This window comes from Eufriesea mexicana, unplaced genomic scaffold (assembly GCF_001483705.2).
Source record: "Eufriesea mexicana isolate 0111107269 unplaced genomic scaffold, ASM148370v2 scaffold1824, whole genome shotgun sequence".
NCBI classification, from domain to species: Eukaryota; Metazoa; Arthropoda; class Insecta; order Hymenoptera; family Apidae; genus Eufriesea; species Eufriesea mexicana.
Genome location: NW_016909928.1, coordinates 184,135 through 204,590, shown reverse-complemented (window position 1 = coordinate 204,590; position 20,456 = coordinate 184,135). Strand labels below are relative to the sequence as shown.

The 20,456-nt window shown below is 32.6% G+C and overlaps 1 protein-coding gene across 1 annotated transcript; it reads right to left on the bottom strand.

The window, feature by feature from the left end:
- Window positions 1-269: 269 nt before the first annotated feature.
- On the bottom strand, window positions 270-20,421 carry LOC108549126 (gamma-aminobutyric acid receptor alpha-like). Its single transcript, XM_017902383.1, has 11 exons — window positions 20,360-20,421; window positions 18,849-19,051; window positions 12,669-12,736; window positions 11,975-12,195; window positions 11,471-11,553; window positions 5,832-6,031; window positions 4,341-4,428; window positions 2,487-2,647; window positions 1,522-1,698; window positions 1,085-1,227; window positions 270-483 (listed from the first exon to the last, which is right to left on the bottom strand). The coding sequence occupies exons 1-11, from the start codon at window positions 20,419-20,421 to the stop codon at window positions 270-272; spliced, it is 1,620 nt and encodes a 539-aa protein (XP_017757872.1).
- Window positions 20,422-20,456: the final 35 nt, after the last annotated feature.

Genomic DNA, 20,456 nt, shown 5'->3' with positions numbered 1-20,456 from the left:
TAGCCTACGTGCTTGAATTGTTTACGATGCACGATATTTCTTTGAAGATTTCTTTCTGTGTATTTTGTGTATTGATAAAAAAGTGGTGAAACGAAAGAATAATTATTGCATCGTATGCTCTCCATGATACCGGATAACTTTCATTTGAAACATTTTTTCATAGAAGAAATAGTTGAGAAAGTGAATCGAAGCGATGTATAATTTCGCGACTCACTCTCTGTATCTCAATCTGATTTATGACCCCTGTCTTAATTAACTCATTGATCGTATTACTGAGAAATTGATCCAAGTGGTGGATCTTGCCATTTGAATTCCTCTTGATAAGAGACGTAAGTGACCCAATAACAGACATTGAGTAATCCAAAAGAGGCAGGAAATACTATTCGTGCCACTTTGTCAATATAAGACACGCTATTTATATGTCTCGCAATTTTCTCGCCGTGTTTCCTACAGTTTCCTGCTGCTTCTCTCTGTCTACGCTTCCTACAATTGAAGTAAAAAGTCCAATTACATTCAAAACTTTGCGAACAATTATGTGCATGTAATATGTAACATAAATGTAAGAATTATCTTTTCTTTTCGACTTTGTATTCCTAGTTGTAATTTCTAACTTAATCTTAACTTTGATCGTTTATCAAGTAAATAAAGGATGAAAAGTTTCGATTTATAACTTGAATAGATTCGATAGGTGAGGAATGAAGAACTAGATCGTACGTAACTTGCCATGACTTATGGGTGAGAAAGTTTCTTTTTCCACGTGTAAAAATATCCCGAAGCAAAGGGAAATGCCACGGAACATTTCCTTTGGAGGAAATATTTCGGAAAAAAATAGAAAAATATCCAATTCTCTTTGAACTATCGTAATTTTTCCATTGCAGATCGTTTTAGGATCATATTATATATTTATATTTGTATAGGTTGTGTATTTGTTATTCTTGAACAATTGAACAACTTTGACCCGAGATTTTTTCATGTGATTTTTTTATGTGAATACAAGATAACGGTGGAATAATTTTCAAAATTTTACTGAAAATTTTATTAGAGGCAAAGTGTAAATGGAGGTAAATGTAATGGAATTTTTTACCTGAACGCTTCATCGCCAGCGAGGCAATAAAGAAATTGCCGCCATTTCGGTATCCACACTTCCGTTTGTGTTTGTCTTTCCATCGTGGATGGTTTCGACGTAACAGAAACTGTCATCGATCCTCTTCCATAAGACACGGATTCCTAAATATAAAATCGCTTGAAAATATATTTCAATTTTTAACTATTAATTCGAATGTTTTTTCATAAAATTCGTAATATTATAAATGGAATAGTCGTTGAAATATTTTAACGATTCTTTGTCGCGCGAACGAGAAATTTCTTCATTTCTAAGTTAAGTATACATAAAGAGGAATTTAGAAATTTGATCGAATGTAATTTAAAGACGAATGAAAGAAGCCAAATTGCTATCTTTTAGTATGTTTAATAATTACGTATACACATATCGCATACACGTATTATATACATTGTATTTACATTAACACCGTAAATATCACATATTAAAGAACTTCTTCTTCTAGGTACATCGATTATTGTTTCTGGATGAACCGTTTGCGGACTGCACGATACGATGCTGCAAAAGCCATCTTGATAATCGGTTTCGCTCTCGTTTTCCAATTCTTCTTCGTCCAAAGGAATCTCTCCGCTGCCAACCTAACGAAAAATTGCGAAAAAATAATCGGCAGACTAGCATTTTTAAATTTCACTAAAAATTCTACCAAACGTTGATATTTTAAGAAATTTAACGAAACTTTGACAAAATTAAAGTTGACATTCTTACAATCGATCTTCTAACTGTTAGATTATTGATTAAGTTTATTAATTTAAATATAATCATATTCTACAATCTTATCTTATTGCTAAAGTAATAAATTCTTTTCGCTATGTAAAATCTATTTCATATTTTTCATGTATATCAGATGCACTAATCACCATATGATCAGTGTAATAAATTCTTGAAAGATTATCGAGATAATATTAACGACGGACGTTCGTTTAAATTAATCCGTTCAGTTAAATTTTGCGTGTAGACCGTATTAAAAATGAATTGTATTTTGCTTCGAATACTAGTACAATTTGATAATACGAAACAGAGATAACAAATAACTGTGCAAAGTTAATTCTACTAAAGTAGTTAAGAACATTCTTTTGTTGCTAGTATGTATATTAGATAATTTGTAAAAAGTAAATTCTTGATCTTAATCGCATATTATCGAATCAATTAATATTAAACTTGACATAATATTCGATCGAGGGAAAATAATTGAAATAGAATGGAGTAAGTTTGCGAATAAAGAAACGAAAATGTATCATATTTGTAATCATATTTGATACTCGATTGTCATTTTATCTATGATGCATATGATACATGCGCGATAATTCGTTATCGTATTTTATTAGATAGGAGCAAGTTGAGATGATTCGTATAAAATTATGGATACCTTTGTGAAGTAATGCACACCAGCGAATTCCAATAGGGTAGCGATACAATATCCAAAACTCATTAACAGAAACCAATCGAGAGCAGTAGCGTATCTAACTTTTGGCAAATCTGTTCTGGAATCGAGACTAATAGTCGATAGTGTCAAAACGGTGGTGATACCTGCGATAACGATATTAAGCTATTTATCAGAGTGCATATATTATAGCGCAACAGAATATAACGAAATATAAACGTAACGAAAAGATAATCGGAAAAATAGGTATGAAAAAAGCAAGGAATAAGGATCGATGCACTTGTAGGTCATTTTATAACAGAAAATTCAGAAAACTTGGCAACCTGAAACTTTGTTTTCGAAATGTTTTGTCCAAGTTCGATTTTCAGTACATCTAGTAAATCGAGGTGTATATTTATGAGAAACGGCATTTCGTTAAGCAATATTTTAACCGCTTCTAGATTTCTCGAAATACCGTTTATTTAACCCTTTGCGCTACGATAACGAGTTTAACTTGTTAAGAGTTTTTGTAAAAATCAGTTATTTCTTCTTTAACAGTGATTTATGGCACGATATCGACGTTTTGAATTTTAAACTGGGAGAAGATTTTCCAAGTAGCAACTTGATATATATTATATAATATATATATATATATATATATAGTATGAGGTAAAAGTTTTAAACCATCTATCTTGCAGTTACGAGTTATAAGTTTCTCGGAATCCAGCGAAAGATTTCCATTTCATATTTAGTATATTTAAATAAGATAAAGGGGCTAATCTCTTAATACGTAAGAAATTTTTTCTTCCATTCGTTCGGATGTGGAAAAGATTTTATTATCCAGATAGCTTTTAAAGCTTTAATAGCTTCTATCACGGTAAATAATATTTACTTGAACCATTCATCTGTTAGACTGATGAACTTTATAGCGTTATAGCGGAGAATTTGTTCCAAAGAGAAATCTTAGTAGACTTTTGAGTCTTTATTAAGTTTTTCTTATAAATACTCGATAGTACGAAAGGTGTGTTCCAACGTGTATCTCTAACGTATTCCAGTTTTCATATCTTCTTTAATTATACAGGAGCAATTACCGTTACATTAGTTTCTAGATAGGAAATGTAGGAAACTTAGGAAATCTAAGAAGCTTAAATTCGGTAATCGAGATGGTGATGCGCATAACTTGATACACGCGTTTATAAGCAAACTTGATATGGCTTAATACTAATAAAGGAATTTCGACAATTTATTGGAATTTTTCGTTACGAATTTTACGAATTCCGTAACCGTATGCAGAACTTGTGCATAGATATTACACAGCTCTTGCAGATTAGACCTTGTCCTATTCGGATATGTAAGAAAATTGAGTCTTGTGTCGAATCGATATTTTCATTAGATTCCGAGAAATACGTGTAAATACATGCAATACTTCATTTCTACTACGTTTTATATACGGGAGATAATAATAATTAAAATAGTACGATAAAAGTAGATTGTAACTGGATAATCAGATTAAAATTTATCTCGGTTATTAAAGTTATTAATTTGATGAAAAGTGCATCTTTATATCGTTAATATGAAAATGTCCGAAACTAATCGTTCCGATTGCTTTTGCTGGTGTAGTATACGTATAAAAGAAAAGATTTCTAGATCCAAGACATTTTCACGGTAAAATGTAAATGTTTCAAGTAATTTTCAAGGTAATTATACAGAAATTCTGCACATTTATATTTCGAACACCAAGTTCCAGATTACAAGATACTACGAAAAAGAGTACTTTCTTTGTAGTCTTCCTACTACACTTGTAAAGATAGAATAGTTTTATTTTTACGACTATTTCTATGTTCGTGGAGAATAATTTACCTAGACCGACTCGATCGCTGGTAGCTTCGCGATGAATCCAAAACGACACCCAGCTTAGCACTACTATTAAAACACAGGGGACGTATACCTGACAAGTGGATAGAAAAAATTACGTTATGCCAGAGAAGAGCAGATAGAAGCTCGGTTAAATCAAGATGCGCTTTGTCAGCGTATCGAAATAAAAAAAGAAATTTACATGTATATTTAATAACAAGTTTGCAGCTTATTGTGAGTAGAATTAACTAATTGATAACAAGATTGTCGAGATATGCGCTTTACCACGAAAGAAATGTACGATTTCGACATTATGGCTAGAAATTGTTTGAAAGTTCTTAGCATTTCTCGAAAAATTGCTATTTATCCCACTATACGCCTACTCTATATAGCTACAGTAGGATAAATATCGATAATATTTAGAATATTTTGTAATAAGGAGTGTTTATTCAAGTTATTCCATTCTCGTTATCCATTAATAACACGTATACATACTATAATACGGAATATTTTTAAGTTAAGTTCTTGAAATTTACATAAAATAAATTTTTTAAGATTTTTAAGAAAAAAAGTTCTTTTTTAACCCTTTGCACTCGAGAGGTGAGCTTCAGTCACCATTTCATAAAATTTGCAACATCGATATTAATTAATATATCAAATTTAACGTAATGTAACAGTGCGCAAAGTATCGAAGTCAAATAATTCTACAATTCTGTTATTATACAATTCTTTATTTACTGCTGAAAAAAGTATCGTCAGCCTTTTAGTACGGAATCTTTGAATTTTTACTCTTCTCTAGCCAAAAAAATCGTCGAGTGCAAAGGGTTAATATCTTTTTATGGGTGTAAATGTTACAGTTAACCTGTCTCACAGTAGAAATCTATAAATCTCGATTATATATGATTTTTGTCAAGTCAATTTCCTCGAGTCAACTTTAATTATTTAATCGGTTAGTCAAATATATCTTATCGCGTGTATATAATAATCGCTGTAGCGATAATTTGTTCGGGTAATTTATTAAAAATGAGAAAGCGACCAACCAGCCTTTTCCATACTGGTATGCCTTTCAAGTTGATTTAATCGTACAAAATAGATAATATCGATGCAATATATGTAATTACCAAAAGCATTTGCGGATTCAAATCGGTCAAATGGATCAGCCTGTACGTATAAGTATCTATCTATTCCAGATGTGACCAACTGGAGCAGCTGGCTCCATATCTCGAAAAATTTGCAACGTTAAGAAATAAAAATGCATTCACTCTACGATCCCTGTCAAGGATAATGTATCTCCTCTAAAACAGTTTCTTATCATTTATAAGAAATAACATTATCGATATTTCTCCACTCACCCTTAGAACATATAGATGTTTCATACACCTTGTATCTAAAATTGCGATATTAAATTAGCCGCATTAAGCAACGGTTTAACGACGATTTAAATATGAAAATAATGGAGATAAGGATAAAAGGAGATTAGAAAGGAGCGGAACTTACTTGAATTAGGAAATAACCAGTGTGTCGTTGCAGGTTGAAAGAAACTTGGAGAACCGAAAATTCACCCTCCCGACGGACGAAAGTTAAATTTCTGTACGGTGAACCCATTAAATCGAACTGTGAAAGAGCCATTCCAGGAACGAAATTTACCGATGAGCCCTCTTGCCACTCGTAAATTAATTGACCAGATGTATACGCATCTAAAAACAGACAGAAACGATCGGTCGATCCTCCATCAATTAACGGTTAATCCTACTAGAATAAAGAATAGAATAAAGAAATGGTGCGAAGAAAAATAAAGAAGATTAAAGAAAATAAAGTCGTAATGTTATCGCGGGTTATTTGTTAGGAATCAAATTTTACGTTCTTTAGAGTAAAGAAGGAAGGATGAAGAGGAGAAGAGGAAATATTATAGAATTTTGTAATAGAAGATTTTTCAAATAGAATTTTTGTAAATCATAAAGTATAGTTAGCTATATCTCGTATCGATATACAGCGAGTCACGGAAGTATTCGTACCTCTCCAATTATGCAACCTATCGAATAAACTTTTGACACGAACTTTATCGTAAAAGGTCACAAAATTATAGGCTGTAATCATTTTACAACGACATTTGCACGGAGATGGTCATTTAAATGCTATTAATCCTAATCGTCGCAACGATCTGTCAGAAAGAAAAAGAAAAAAGATAATTCAATTTGCCTTGGCCTTTGCTTCCTTTTTTTCATGCAATCATATTTTTGCGAATAGGTTTATAATTCGCGTTTTAAAGTAACACGAATTACAGAATTAATTAAAGAATATTTATATAAATTGGAACAGGGTATTTCTGTGATTCGCTATATGTATTTGTCGTTGGTACTAATATTTATTCATGACGCGGAATATATTTTATATTTCAATTAGAAAAGTTCGCGTTTCCATGTGTATAAACGTTGCTGCGATTATCTCTAGGACGTATAAGCTTCAATGTATTCCGAATAAGAAAAGAAGGAAACGTTATACGGCAAAATGAAACATATGTAAAGCGTTGTGTAGATGTTTTCGCATTAATTTTCTACATTTTTATGCATAGGTGTTCGTAAAAAGTTTTTCCTTGGACACCAATGGAACAGGATGGACAGGACGAGAGTAGGCTTTGCTTTTTAAGCATTCATACGATAAAAAACGTATCTTTCTACGAATATAACAAATCAGAAAAGGAGACATGATACGTATGTTCTACGGAACGGAAAGATATTTATTTCGCGATAGATAATGAAGGGTCATTCAAATATTTATTACATCATTATATTTACTAAGGGCCTAATACAATTTAACACCTTTGATATTATAATAACTTTTGAGCTAACGGCTTTGTAGAGCGAGTCTACTCGATATCCTTCCGTAAGGGCTTAAAATTTTGGGAAAAGTTGAAATTTCAAAAATTCTATTTTATAGAAAACGCAGTTGTGCCTTAAATACATAAAAATGTACAAAGTAAATTTCAAAATGTGCGTCATTCCGTGCAATTTTTATTTCATTACATTTTGCTTTACACATTTTGTAACATTTTATTTTACGTCTAACTATTTCCAATACACAGGTTCGTTTCAATTGCGCGTGTCGAATGTTACGCATTCCGTAAATCATCGGTTGAACTTTTACTTTTTCCCACAAATTAATTACTTTATAAATATCTCCTTTCAATTTATTTTCTAATTATTTACTTAGATAATTACTTAGAAAAAAGTATTTGCAATATATTATATTTTAAGCTATATGACAAGAAAATTCACCTAACCAGAAAGCTTCGATCTTAAAGTTCAAGTTTATGCGCACTTAGAGCATAATATTAAATTCTACATAGAGCAATTTTTTTATACGTGTGAAGTCTATCGGGAAGTGGTCAAGTAGGCTACCAGAATTTTAATATTTCCATTAAATTTTCAGTACTTTTCTCGCTTTTTTGAAAAATATGACTTTGCAACAGTGCAAAACGCGACAAAATTTTTCTTGCAAAAATGGTTTAATTTTCAATGCTTTATCACCGCGCTGCGAAGAAAATTTTCGAATAACCATTACATTCGACGCAGAAAGTATAGGGAAACTTTATTAAATCTCAAAAAGATTTCACATCGCATCGGAAAGAATTCATAGAATACGTTATACTCTCTACGTGCGCATAAATTTTCATTGGAATCGAAATTTTCCGATTAGGTGAATTTTCTTGCAATATTATAACCTGTAAATAATTTGTTCACCCACTGTATCTAGATACAATGAGTCACAGCCAAAATATATAATACGCGTACATCGCGTATCAGAAAATGTTTCATCTCGTAAAAAAGTTTAGGGATGATTTGGAAGAAAAGATTTGATGGATATATGTTGTAAATACATCTATATTTATTATGTAGTAATAGAAAAACGAACGAACCTTTTTATGTACACAGAAAATTGAAATTGTTAAGATTTTGTCTGGCAAACTCCTCACAGCTAAAATCGTACATTTAAGAAAAAGAAAAATTGTTTATCGAGTTGCTTGAATCTAATTTTGCTATTTTCTTAGGTTATCTCGCAATTACGTTGTACCTCGCGCAATCTATTTTCTATCGATCTTACCAATTTTTCAGTAAAATTGGCTTCAATTTTACTCTTATAACGTTAGCAACGCTCTTTTTGAATCATTTTTATTTTGAATGTTTTATTTTAATGTTTCCGAATTGTAATTTTTATACTTTAGTTCATGCCAGATGTGTTCTATAACGTTCAAATCAGATAGTCGCGGTATATACTACTTTGGCACAATTATAAGGAAGCTACATCCTAGCTACATGCAACGGATATTTAAGATGGTTGTCGCTAAAAGATTTAAAGCGGTCTAAAATTTCTAATTTCTCAGCACGGTTCTTTAAATTATTTTTCAAAATATTCACGTAATCGTATTTATTCGTATTGCCTTGGATATAGCAGATATAGAATCCCAAACCATCACTGATCGACTTCCATGTTTCACTGTACGGTGTAAATTTTGTATTTTGAACTCTTCGTTAGGTCCTCGCCACACCGTAATTTTACCATCTGTATGAAAGATATTAAATTTACTTTCATCTGTAAAGATAGTCTCCAAAAATCAAAATCTTTTCCCCTTTTCCAACTTCTTGTTTCGAGCATTTCATAACTTATTACTTATTCTATTGTTGGAACACGGATTTCAATATACAACACGGGTTCTAGCAACAAGGCTACGCTAGAGAAATACAAGTCGGCGGAGAGGAAAAAAGAGAAAAGAGAAATTGAAACTGGGACTGACTGAACTGACTACTGAACTGAAAACCGTATTGAAACTGTATTGAAACTGTATTGAAACTGTATTGAAACTGTGCTGAAACTGAGCTTTCGCAAATTTTGTGGGCGCTTATATAATGTTAGTTATTGAGGGGATGGAGATGACCATTGGCCCTTAGTGAAAGTGGGAATGAGTCAATTGTTTTTGCACTGTGAAATAGATCTGCGTTCATCAGCCAGGTCCTTCTAGCGACTAACAATAAGGGCCAACGAATCGTTAGTCATCCAACACTATTTTCGCTTTCATATCGTTTCACGATATACTGGGCAGTACTGGCATTTCTGTTAATAATCTTCGCAATTTCGCGACAACTTTTACCACCTGTAAAATTTCTTACAATTTAGTTAATCGCTCTTCTACATTTATTACAGTTTGCTTTACCTTTATTACTTTTCTAATTTAATTTCCATTTCTGACTTTACGACGCGAGTTTACTGCTTGCTAACGAGCTAAACGATATATAATCTTTCGTATGTTTTACGATGATTTTCCTTTGGTTTCAGCAGTTTCCCGCAGAAGATAATGGAAATCTGTCGGTAGTGTACGATTTTGGCTGTAAGGCACTTTCCTTACGGACTGAAACCTAGTAACTTTGTTCTTTTTAATACTTGGCAAAGTTCATTTATTTTTATATTACTACATCATAAATATAGATATATTTGCATTATCTACCCACCAAAATCGTTTATCCAAATTATTCAAAAACCCTTGATTGTTTTATGAGACAAAACATTTTCCGCGTTACGATATGCGTTGTACGATTTTGGCTGTGACTCACTGTATGCCGCCACGTAAATACAGTCGAATCTCGATCACTCGAAGCTTTTCAGCGTATATGGGATAACACCGGTGTAAGGGGAGGAGAGGAGATAGATGTGTTAATAATTCCAACTCTCGGTGACTGATCGCACTTTTGCTCTCTTACATAAAACTGCCCACATCGAACGATCATGTCAAACTGTCTACATAAAATTGTCATGTCCGTGTCTCGGTTTGCCCTTTCTAAAGGAGGGACTCCTTTCTCTATCCGCGGATCGTCGCTTCGTTTGAGATTCCGGTTATCGCCGCTGCGTGCTACTCGCACACGCCGCCTTGTCGGTAACCGTGCCTCGCTTACTCTTACATCTCGTTTCTTACCGTGATTTCAATTACAAAGATGCCTTGACAGGAGATCTAGATATTGAAAAAGCAACACTAGATATCGGATGAGAAAAAAATATTGCAAAGTGTATCTTTCTTTCGAGGAACCATCCAGCTTATCAATTCTCCAAGCTGGGTTGTCATTGGGCCTATAAAAACCCTGCCAATGGATTCAACGGGGACACAGGCATTTTTTCACAGTCCACCCCGTCTGCACCACGCATCATAGAAGACTTCGAGGTTCCGTTTATTTCATGCCATCAAAAGATATAAAATGTAATCAGAATCAAAAGTCCGTTTTCATTCATTAATCCGATCTTACCACAAAAGCAAGCGTTTAAAAGCATGAGCAACCGTAACGTTTAAATAACGACGCGATTAGTACAATGTTCGTACTTAAAAAGAGTATTCTCCTCTGGAGAGAGCTTTTTCCATACTTTCCATCTTTCCAATCATTTTCATACATTCCACCCTTTATATATGGATTATATAATATATCGAAGTAGCACGTAAAACTTTAGTTCGCTTTCGATTCGAAATCATTTTCAAATTTCACACACGTACGTATAAAACAGATGCTCTCTTTTAAATATTTCTCCCCGCGTATTTCATGATCAATAAAAATTTGATATAATAATTTTGTAACATTTTTAGCTCGAAAAAATAAGCGTCTTGATAATACATAAGTATTCAGGTACGTGATCGCGTAGAAAATGGAAAAGAAAAATTTTCTATCGAAATATGAAGATACGAGAAATTATCTACACAATTACGGAACAAATAAAATTGATAACGCTATTAATTTATTATTAATTTATTATTAATTTATTATTAATTTATTATTACACGGATTGACTAAAAAATATTACGTTAAAAGCTCTTTATTTAATATTCTTAATCGATAAAGTTTGTAAATAAGCAAAGTATATTATAGGTTAAATTAAAAGAGAGTTGTACGAGGGAGTATCTACGATTTTTAATGTTTCATGAAATTTCGTAAATTGAAAAATATTTCATTCCTGGTTGGAAACTAGTTAATTCTGCGTATACCGTTATTACGATGAACACGTGATATAGTAGCAACAAATGGTATAACGTATATTGTTTTACATTGAAAATAACTTTCAATATCATTTACTGATAATGATTACTAATAAAAGGTACTTACAACTTCCAAGAATCAGTGGACAGGATTGCCGATCCATGGGAAAATTTCGAAGCTCCATTGGACACTTTGCTTTTATAGTGAGCCTGTCGTAAAAACATCAACGTAACACGTTTTAACGTTCGATTATTCAACCTATTTAACATCTTACTTAACATATCGATTTTCCGTAATATCCACAATTTTTATATGTTTTAATTTAACAGGAAGAAACAGACGAATGCCTATTTGTGCTATCGATATATTATAATTTGCGAAATTATAGATGAAATTTCCAATTCTTTTTGATAATTACAGAAGATCGAATTGTTAATTCTAATTTGTAATTTGACATGATCATAGAAAAATCATGTAAACATTTTTCCACAGAATTACGGTATAATTACGGAATTACAGTACTGAAATATCCTGAACGTATTTCCAAGCTGCTTAAGAAATCTGATGTTTCATTTTCGAGAAACAACAATAAACAAAATAGGAATGCAAGTTGGCTAGAAAAATGATAACCTCATAGAATAAAGAATATCCCCGTCCTGCGAGATTCTTAACAATTTATTTGGCACGGTGATGGTATGCACGTAGCTATGTTTTCCATTATAAAAATACGTATCTGGCCTCCAGATTCTTTCCAGCATTTTGATACTCAAACTGAGCGACTTTATTGGACCTAGAAAGCTCAAACGAGAGTCTCGCCAAGACTGTCGAAAATAACAGTCCATCGAATAATCCTGCAAAAATAATATTAATAAGAATGTACGATTACGTTTTTCTCCGAAGAAAAATTAATCAAAAACGTAGATAAATTTGACAAAAATAATGGAAAGTACACATTTTTGGTAACTGCAGAAATGACAAATTTCAAACTAATCATTTTCACTCATTTAACAATTTAACTTTAGTTATAACAATAACTTTTTACATAATATAAGAAATGTATCGCGATTAATAGAATGTAATTTTAGCAATTTTATAGAAACGCATAAATTTCTTTGTAGAAAATACAGAAAACTGTTTAAAACTCTTTAAACGAATTAAGTGTATAGGAAAATAAGTCTATATATAGGATAGATTTTTATTTATTTCTAATGCATTTGAAAGGTATTCTATGCAGATATGTTTGAAAAATGTTTGTGTTTATGAAGAAAAATTGAAATACTACAAACCGAAGAAATCGTGTTATATCTTGGGATTATAAACCTACCATGTCCAGTTCAGACACAGGACCCATGCTTCTTATTAAAATATTCGTTTTTACCACGGTAGGCGTTCCTGATAATCAAAAACGCACAATTATACCTATAACGGTGTTAACATCTTTTATAAAGCAAAGAAACGTTATAACGCATTGACTTGTTTGAAAAATTTCTAACGAAATTTCATAATTTAAAGCCAATGAATTTTCATAGAATTTAAATCTAATCGAGTAATATATAAATGTTTATTACATTTGCGGCCAATTTGTCGACCAATTTCTCGACCAATTTATCGACCAATTTATCGACCAATTTATCGACAAATTTATCGAGCAATTTGTTCGATGACACTCGGAAAGTCAGATTGAAATAAAATTTTAAAATATCTATTTTTAACGAGCTCTCTTTTCTATTAAAATTGCTTGCCGTTGAAAGAAACGCTTCTTCATGCAAATGTAAGGTGTTCGGTCACGAAAGGTTGAGAAACACTGATTTATCGGATAGCACGACAAAAACCTTTTGTCTATTTTAGCACTGCACTCCTTCAAGTATTTTTCACAGACCTGTACCGTATTCGATATCTCGCCATTGCGAAAGTTTTGCAAAGACAGAATAAACGATTGTTGGATTGTAAGATCAATTCTGAATCTTTCGTTTTATTTCATTCGTTTAAATTATTCGTTACTCGATCAAAATTTATAATAAATGATCACAATACGTATAATTGCAATGTAATATTTTCGTATTACGCATACCTTTTGCGTTATTTGCACTCGCAAAGGTATGTTTCCTTTTGTCTCAAATAATAATCCACCAACACTTTCCTCTCTGTTCTTTTACACCGCGTAATTAAAAAGAAATAGCAAATAGTAAGTTTCGTGGTTTTTCGTGGATGAATAGAAAAGTATAGAAAAGTATAGAAAAATGAGGAATTAGTAATAACACTAAACGATACCACGAAAGGTCGACGAGATAAAGGTGCTGTATGTCGCATAGTATTTACGCGATACTCAATCGACGCTGCATCTATTATATTTTTACGATAAGCGACAAATACTAGGGTAGAAGAGAGAAATGCAAGGGTGGCTGTACATAAAACGGAAAGAAATAACAGTGAGAGGAATTGGAGAGAAATGAAAACGATGGGATAATCGAAAGAATAGTTGGGCATTTTTTCCGATGAAAGAAGAAGAAAGAAGAAGGAAGAAAAAAGAAAAAAGAAAAAAAAAAGAAGAAAAGAAAGATGGGGAAAAATTGAGAACGCATGCTAGGGATAAAGGCGATTTCGAAGGGATACTTTCCTTCGATTTTCTTCGGTTGGCCGCAGTCCAACTTTCCGCGTGTTCCATTGGATCGGTACCTATTTTTTCCTTTTCGCTCCATCACTTGTCAAAGGTCATTACAATGCTCCAATTTTTCCGTTGTAAACATTTTAAGATCGATATACGAGGAAAACGTTATCCGTGTCTCCGAATTATTTTAAACTTCTCTTCTACGATAATTATATTTTTCTTTAGCATCGCGATAGAAAATGTTAATTATTCTAATACATACATGTGTAAATAATAAGTATTTCTTTCCTTTTCCAAACGCTAAATATGCATTTATATGTATAAATGTATAAATGTATAAATGTATAAATGTATAAAAGAGACGAGACTACCTAGTTATGGTTACAATAGTAGAGCGCCATTTATTTCAAGTTTTTAATAGCAATTACGAAAATAGTAATTCACGATCGTATTTCTTTTTAGTAAAAATATAATGAAACACATACAATTTCTAGTGAAACCCACGTATGTATCGTATGAATGTCTAGTAATGTACGTACAGACGTAAATTTTATAATTTTATAATTTTATAATTATCCCCTTTTTCTTTTCCTTTTATCAGAGCAATTCACAGAGTAAGTACAAAGTAACACGGTACGTAGTAAGTAAGATAAAAATACAAAATATACGGCGGTTCGTTATTTTCATGGTCGAATGAAACTGCGGGAAAGACAAGACTTTTAATTCTGCAAGACATTTAAAATAGCAGACAAATGTACATAGGAGACAATCGTGAATAAGCATTTTTTCGTTACTTAATGGAAAAGCGATGAAAAATTGTGCGTCACGTATTAATCATTTCTCAACCGACTTGTCTTAATAGCATTTTATATTTTTCTGGTATCCTTTATACGATCATACGATAATACCTATACGCAAGCATACAAGCATAGACGTATATTCTAATAGATCCTAATAGATGCCAATCGATATGAATCGTGTGGTCAACTTTGTATACATAGCCAAAATTGGTAATTCTATTTGCTAACTCATATATTATATATTATAAAAAATATTTTACTCGATTCAAATTTTTCACAATCATGTAACTTCTTCGTCCAAACGAACAGATTAAAATCGTTTATTTTTCCTTTCATTCTTGTTAATATTGACAATATAATAAATATATCGTCGATAATAACATTTAAGAAGGTTAGTTATTTCAAAAGTTATCTACCGTGTACACTTATGTTACAACATCCAGCTATAGAATAATATTATTTAAGTATTTACCAAACGTTAACATAGATAACGATACTTCAATTCATAGTTACTGACCTTTCTAAGATACTATCTCAACAATAGAAGTTTATTCGAATACTTATACCTTTTAAGAACGTTAGCTATAATAAGAAGAATTATTGTTTTATCTTAAAATGCGTATTTCAAACAGTAATCGTATCATCTTTGCATACTGTTGTATTAATATTGTTGTTGCATTACTGTTATAACAACAACAACAACCATAATTACTATTACTATTACTATTATTATTGCTGCTGCTGTTGTTGCGTTATCGTGAAATTGAAATATTATTGAATGTTATCGTGACACAGGCTATCCCACGGATCGTTAGGCACGATTTTTCCAGTATTTGCGATAATCCGAGAAAAAAATCTGTTCAACAGAAGTTACCATGTTCCCTGTGCTGTATACAATTCGAAAAAGGAAATTTCTTTTTAATATCTTTTTTTGATATTTTTGTTCAAAAATTTTTAAGGTCAAATTCGTTTCCTCAAATAGCACTTTATACTTTTAACCTAATATTATCGTAGTCTATATCTAGCCAAATTCAACGACCTAACATACCATGACTTTTGCATAATCTTGAAGGCAAAGAAATGAAAATTGCAACAAAAATGGCAACCAGCATGAATTGATGATAATAACTTGTGTTTATTGTTAAAACTGAAAATTACATTCCCATCGTATTGGGAACCTCGAGTAAATGTCGTATTACTTGAAACTTATTTATGAACTTATTTACAAACTGTCGACAGAACTGTCGACGGAAGAAAGAAAAAAATGTGAATTTAACTATAGATTAGGTTAGCGCTTTATGGACGAGCCACGTGGCTTGGAGAACATTGGTTGGGCACTTACACAGTCCTATGGGTGATCTGCAATGACGAGCACTGGTGAAAAGTAATCGAAACTATGCGTGTCTTTATTTCCAAGTAATGTTTCACGCGTGGAAAGGCTAACCAAAAGATTCCGTTGGATAGGATGGATAGAAAATGGAAGAATGAATATAGAAATTGAAATATAAAGGCTAAGCACGACATAACCGAATTTTTGTCGATAAAGTTCCGTAATCGTTTAATCCCTTCATCATCGAAACCGAATTAATCCAATTTCCCCGAAACGACTCGATGGAGCGTAAAGAAAATTCGATTTAAAATCGATTAGCAAAAAAATAATCTGAAATTGTGTTTTACATAGTAGAAATCAATGCGAATAATTTAATTGTAATTAATAATATCAACGTTTGATATTTAAATAGGATGTATCCACGTATCTCCGTATCTCTGTATCTCCGTCTTTATGTTTAGCGTTGATTTTTATATGATATGTGATGTATGATTTTTATTCATTACCACCGTTACGGCCTTGTAGCTTCTCCTTTTCTTTTTAAATACTGTTCGTATAAAACATACGTACATATGAAAATTTCAGTTTTACGTATAAAGTAGAAAAGCGATAATTAATAGGTAAGCAATTTAGTTAAAATACATTATAAATGACACTAAAAATGACAGTTAAAAGACATGACGGCGATTTAGAGATACGAAAGTAATCGAGCCGGTTTTAAAATAAATACAATTTAGCTTTAACCTTTCACTCGTTCGGTTGTCTAATTCATTTTTCCGTTATAAGTATTCTTTAATATAAATGTTCTGTGATTTTTCGTACATTAGATATCGTTGATATTATATATTATAAAAGTTATTATATATTATAAAAGTTAGCCGAGTGAAATAGTTATTCGATGAATTGAATTAATCGAAAGCATTTGTATATTTATCTGGTGTTTATATTTGATATATTTGAATAATTTCGTATAAATATTTGATGTAAAATTTTACTAGGTAGGAGATAAAAGTATATTATTCGAAATAAGCAACTTCAATTTTATGCTATATCTATATATTTGATCGAAGCAAAAGCTGTAAAATATCATAACATGCACGTGCAAAGTTACAAGTTTAATAAATTCTCATTTTTCGCTCTTTTCTTGTTCATTCTTCCAACGTCGTTATCGACTTTTTTCTTCCGTAGAATAGCGTAGAATAGCGTGGAATAGCGTAAAATGGCGTAAAATGGCGTAAAAGCATTTACGGACGAAAACTCTATAATCTCAATTATAATATTAAATTTTGTATTATTTCCATAGAAATGTAGGATTGAAATGAGTACAGCCCTGAAAGAATATCAAGAGTGTTTGGGCTTAGGACGAAAGTGACCGCGAGCAAGAGAAGCGACTGCAAAGAATGTTGGTAGAGCCGAGTGAAAGTTTAGGGATGCGTCCAAAGCGATTGAAGTACTTGGCCCACCGTGGTTGCGTGGAAAAGGGCATGATTGGAAAAGAAAGCCTGGGTATGAAAGAGGATAGAACGAATGGTTTAAATAAGGGTGCAAGGGCGCGGGCTCTAAGTGTGCCAAAATGTGCCAAAGTCTAAGAGCGTGTGCAAGGACACGGTTCATCAGTTGCAGTCTATAAGAGTCAGTTTTAAGAAAGATCAGGACCGCGTGCCCATAGCGAATCTCTCTTGTTTCACAGACAACCGCGGTCATTCCATTTCTAAGCTTATTTTATTTATTCTATTAAGGAGCCAACAATATTATCTCGAGTGAATCCAAGTCACCGAAATACGATCCCTAGATAAATATTACGCTGTTATTGGAAACGCTATTCGATATTTGGACAAAAATAAAGTTCACTTATAAAAATAATGAGAATAAAGACAACTAGGTAATATTTAGTTATCGTTTCATAATTAAATCGTAGTTTTATAATATATTAGGTTGATCTATCGAAGGATCATATTTATACGATGGAGAAATTTGTAGGAAATTTCATTAAATTGCCTGCCTAACTTGGTCGAAATTTCTTCGTGTTAAGAAGTTATTCAAGATTTGAATTCTAGCTACGAAAGAAGAAAGAAAAGCGAAGAAAGAAAGGAAAGTAAATGTAACAGCTATCCGGAATCAAAATTTCGACAGTTCTTTGCAATCGATTCCACGACAATTTAAAGATGCCTCGATCTTTCTTTTTTTTTCTCTCGCGAGAAAGGTTTTTCTCGTTCTTTGTTCAGATAGCGTAACGATAAGGAAATATTTCGGTAGATCCGAGAAAGCTTTTAAAGGCTCCTGTCTTCGTGAACGAATAGTAGCGAAAAGTCAACAATAACAAGACCAATTACAACGATGTTACCTTTCTTAGGACAATGTTCAGATCGAACGTGGTGAAAATACTTAAACTTGAAATAGGTATTGCAATATCACGACCTTGAAACGAAGAATAAATTAAAGGAAAAACAAGAAAGGAACGACACGGTTCTGTTTCGAACTATTTGTTGTTATTTAACGATATGAAAATTTTCGTTTTAATACTTGGAACGAGCAAATACGGAAATGCAATAAAACGATAGATTCGATATTAATTATTCGCATTTATTGTAAAATATTGAAAAATAGTAGCATAAATAACAAAAATAACGTTTAATATGAAAATTACGTCTAAATATTACGAGGAAACTATGTCGTAGGTGGAAAATTTCTATATAAATTACATATAATTGCCATTAGAAAAATGCATATTCGAAGTAAGGTAATTATAGTTGTTTGTTTCTTTACCTTTTCCATGAGTGGGTAGTTGATTGTTCTCGTAATTCATTAGAAGATTCTCGAGAACCATTGTGATATTTCTAGAAACAATGTCGTTCACGGTTCCTCTGGTCAACGTAGATTTCGAAGCTGTCCTTGGGATCGCTGATGACGAAACATCGAGAGCGTAATTCCGATTTTTGCACGTTGACAGCAAAAAGAGAAATATCAATCTGTAAAAAGTATCGATTCGTCGATCAAGAGTAATTTGCAATGTCTCGGAACGGGATTGGAAGCATACAATTCGTCGAGTCGATAGAAAAGAAGGATTGAAATTAAAATTAAGATTAAACGAAAATTACTGAATTTTTTGCCAGACACGAAAGAGCTAATAACTGAACTGTAATAACTAAATTGTAATTGATATATTTAACTTTGTAAGATTTTCTCTGCTAACTGCAACTACTACGAGAGTAAAGTATCGGCCATTAGTTGGGAAGCGAAACTTTTCCTATACTTGTAATTTTTAATTAAAAGTTAACTTGTAAAAATTTGTATTCTAGGAAAAAAAGAAATTTGAACTAGATACTTAATCAAAGATGGTACATACTACTCTTCTTTTTCGATCGATTCGAACCGTTGCGCGCGCGTTTGTGTGAGCGTGCGCGCGTGTGCGTGCGTGCGTGCGTGCGTGTATGTGTGAGGGGGGAGACTTTCGGTGGCGGAAAAAATGGGGGAAAAACGAGTGGAAAAATCGGAAAACGGTGTTGGTGGAAAGAAAAAAAGCGGTTGGTACGAGGACGAAGTAAACTGAGGAAAGAAACGAGAAGCGAAGGGAGGAGGAGGAGAAGAAGAAGAAGAAGAAGAAGAAGAAGAAGAAGCGGAGAATAGGAATAGAAGAAGAGTGCTCTCCTTAGCCGCGGATTCAGCAACTTCCGACGAGGGTACCCCTCGATGTTTCGAGTGAACATTCTCCCTCGTTACGTCAGAATCGCCCTTTAAACCCTTCCGCTGGCCTTTTTCCTCGAAAGGCTATCGAACAACAGATACATTTTATTTTCACTAATACGCTAATACCATGCTCGCGATACGTATTTTCGAAATGATGAAGCAATCGAATCGTCGCCTGAAATCGAAACAGGTTTCACAGAATTTTGCAACAGGAAAAGAAAAGGAAAGAAATGTATCTTGCAACTTTTCGTCGATTCTGTATCTTTTATTTGTCACGTAGAATAATGGTTAACGTTAAAACCGTTAGAATCGTTGGCACGATCGTGAAAAGATCTCGTTTTTAATATCGATAACGTTAACTACGAGAATATTACAAGAACGTCGATATCGATCGTGACTGTAAAAAAGGTATAAAAAAATATGCACATCGCGAAGCTTGTAAAAATTGCAATGGTCTCTCGGTTAAAAGTAAAAAGGGGATAATGAACGAGAAGGCATGAACCGTCGAAAGGGTGGTAATCATTTCCTTTTTTTCCTTTTTATCTTTTTTTTTTTTTCTTTTCTTTCCACTATCGCAGCTACACGTTTACCGGGAATCTCGTACCACTTTAATTTCAGCTTTTTCATTAACGGTCTGTATCAATATTGCCATATTTGCGGGGCTAGATAAATAATCGACCTGGAATG

Bases quoted from the DNA above. Each gene is read 5' to 3' on its own strand.
- LOC108549126 (XM_017902383.1), bottom strand. From the start codon at position 20,421: ATGGCAATATTGATACAGACCGTTAATGAAAAAGCTGAAATTAAAGTG. The intron at 19,052-20,359 runs GTAAACGTGTAG...TACTTTTTACAG, and splicing joins AAAGTGGTACGAGATTCCCG to ATTGATATTTCTCTTTTTGC. The intron at 6,032-11,470 runs GTAAGTACCTTT...GTCTGTTTTTAG, and splicing joins TCCACTGATTCTTGGAAGTT to ATGCGTATACATCTGGTCAA.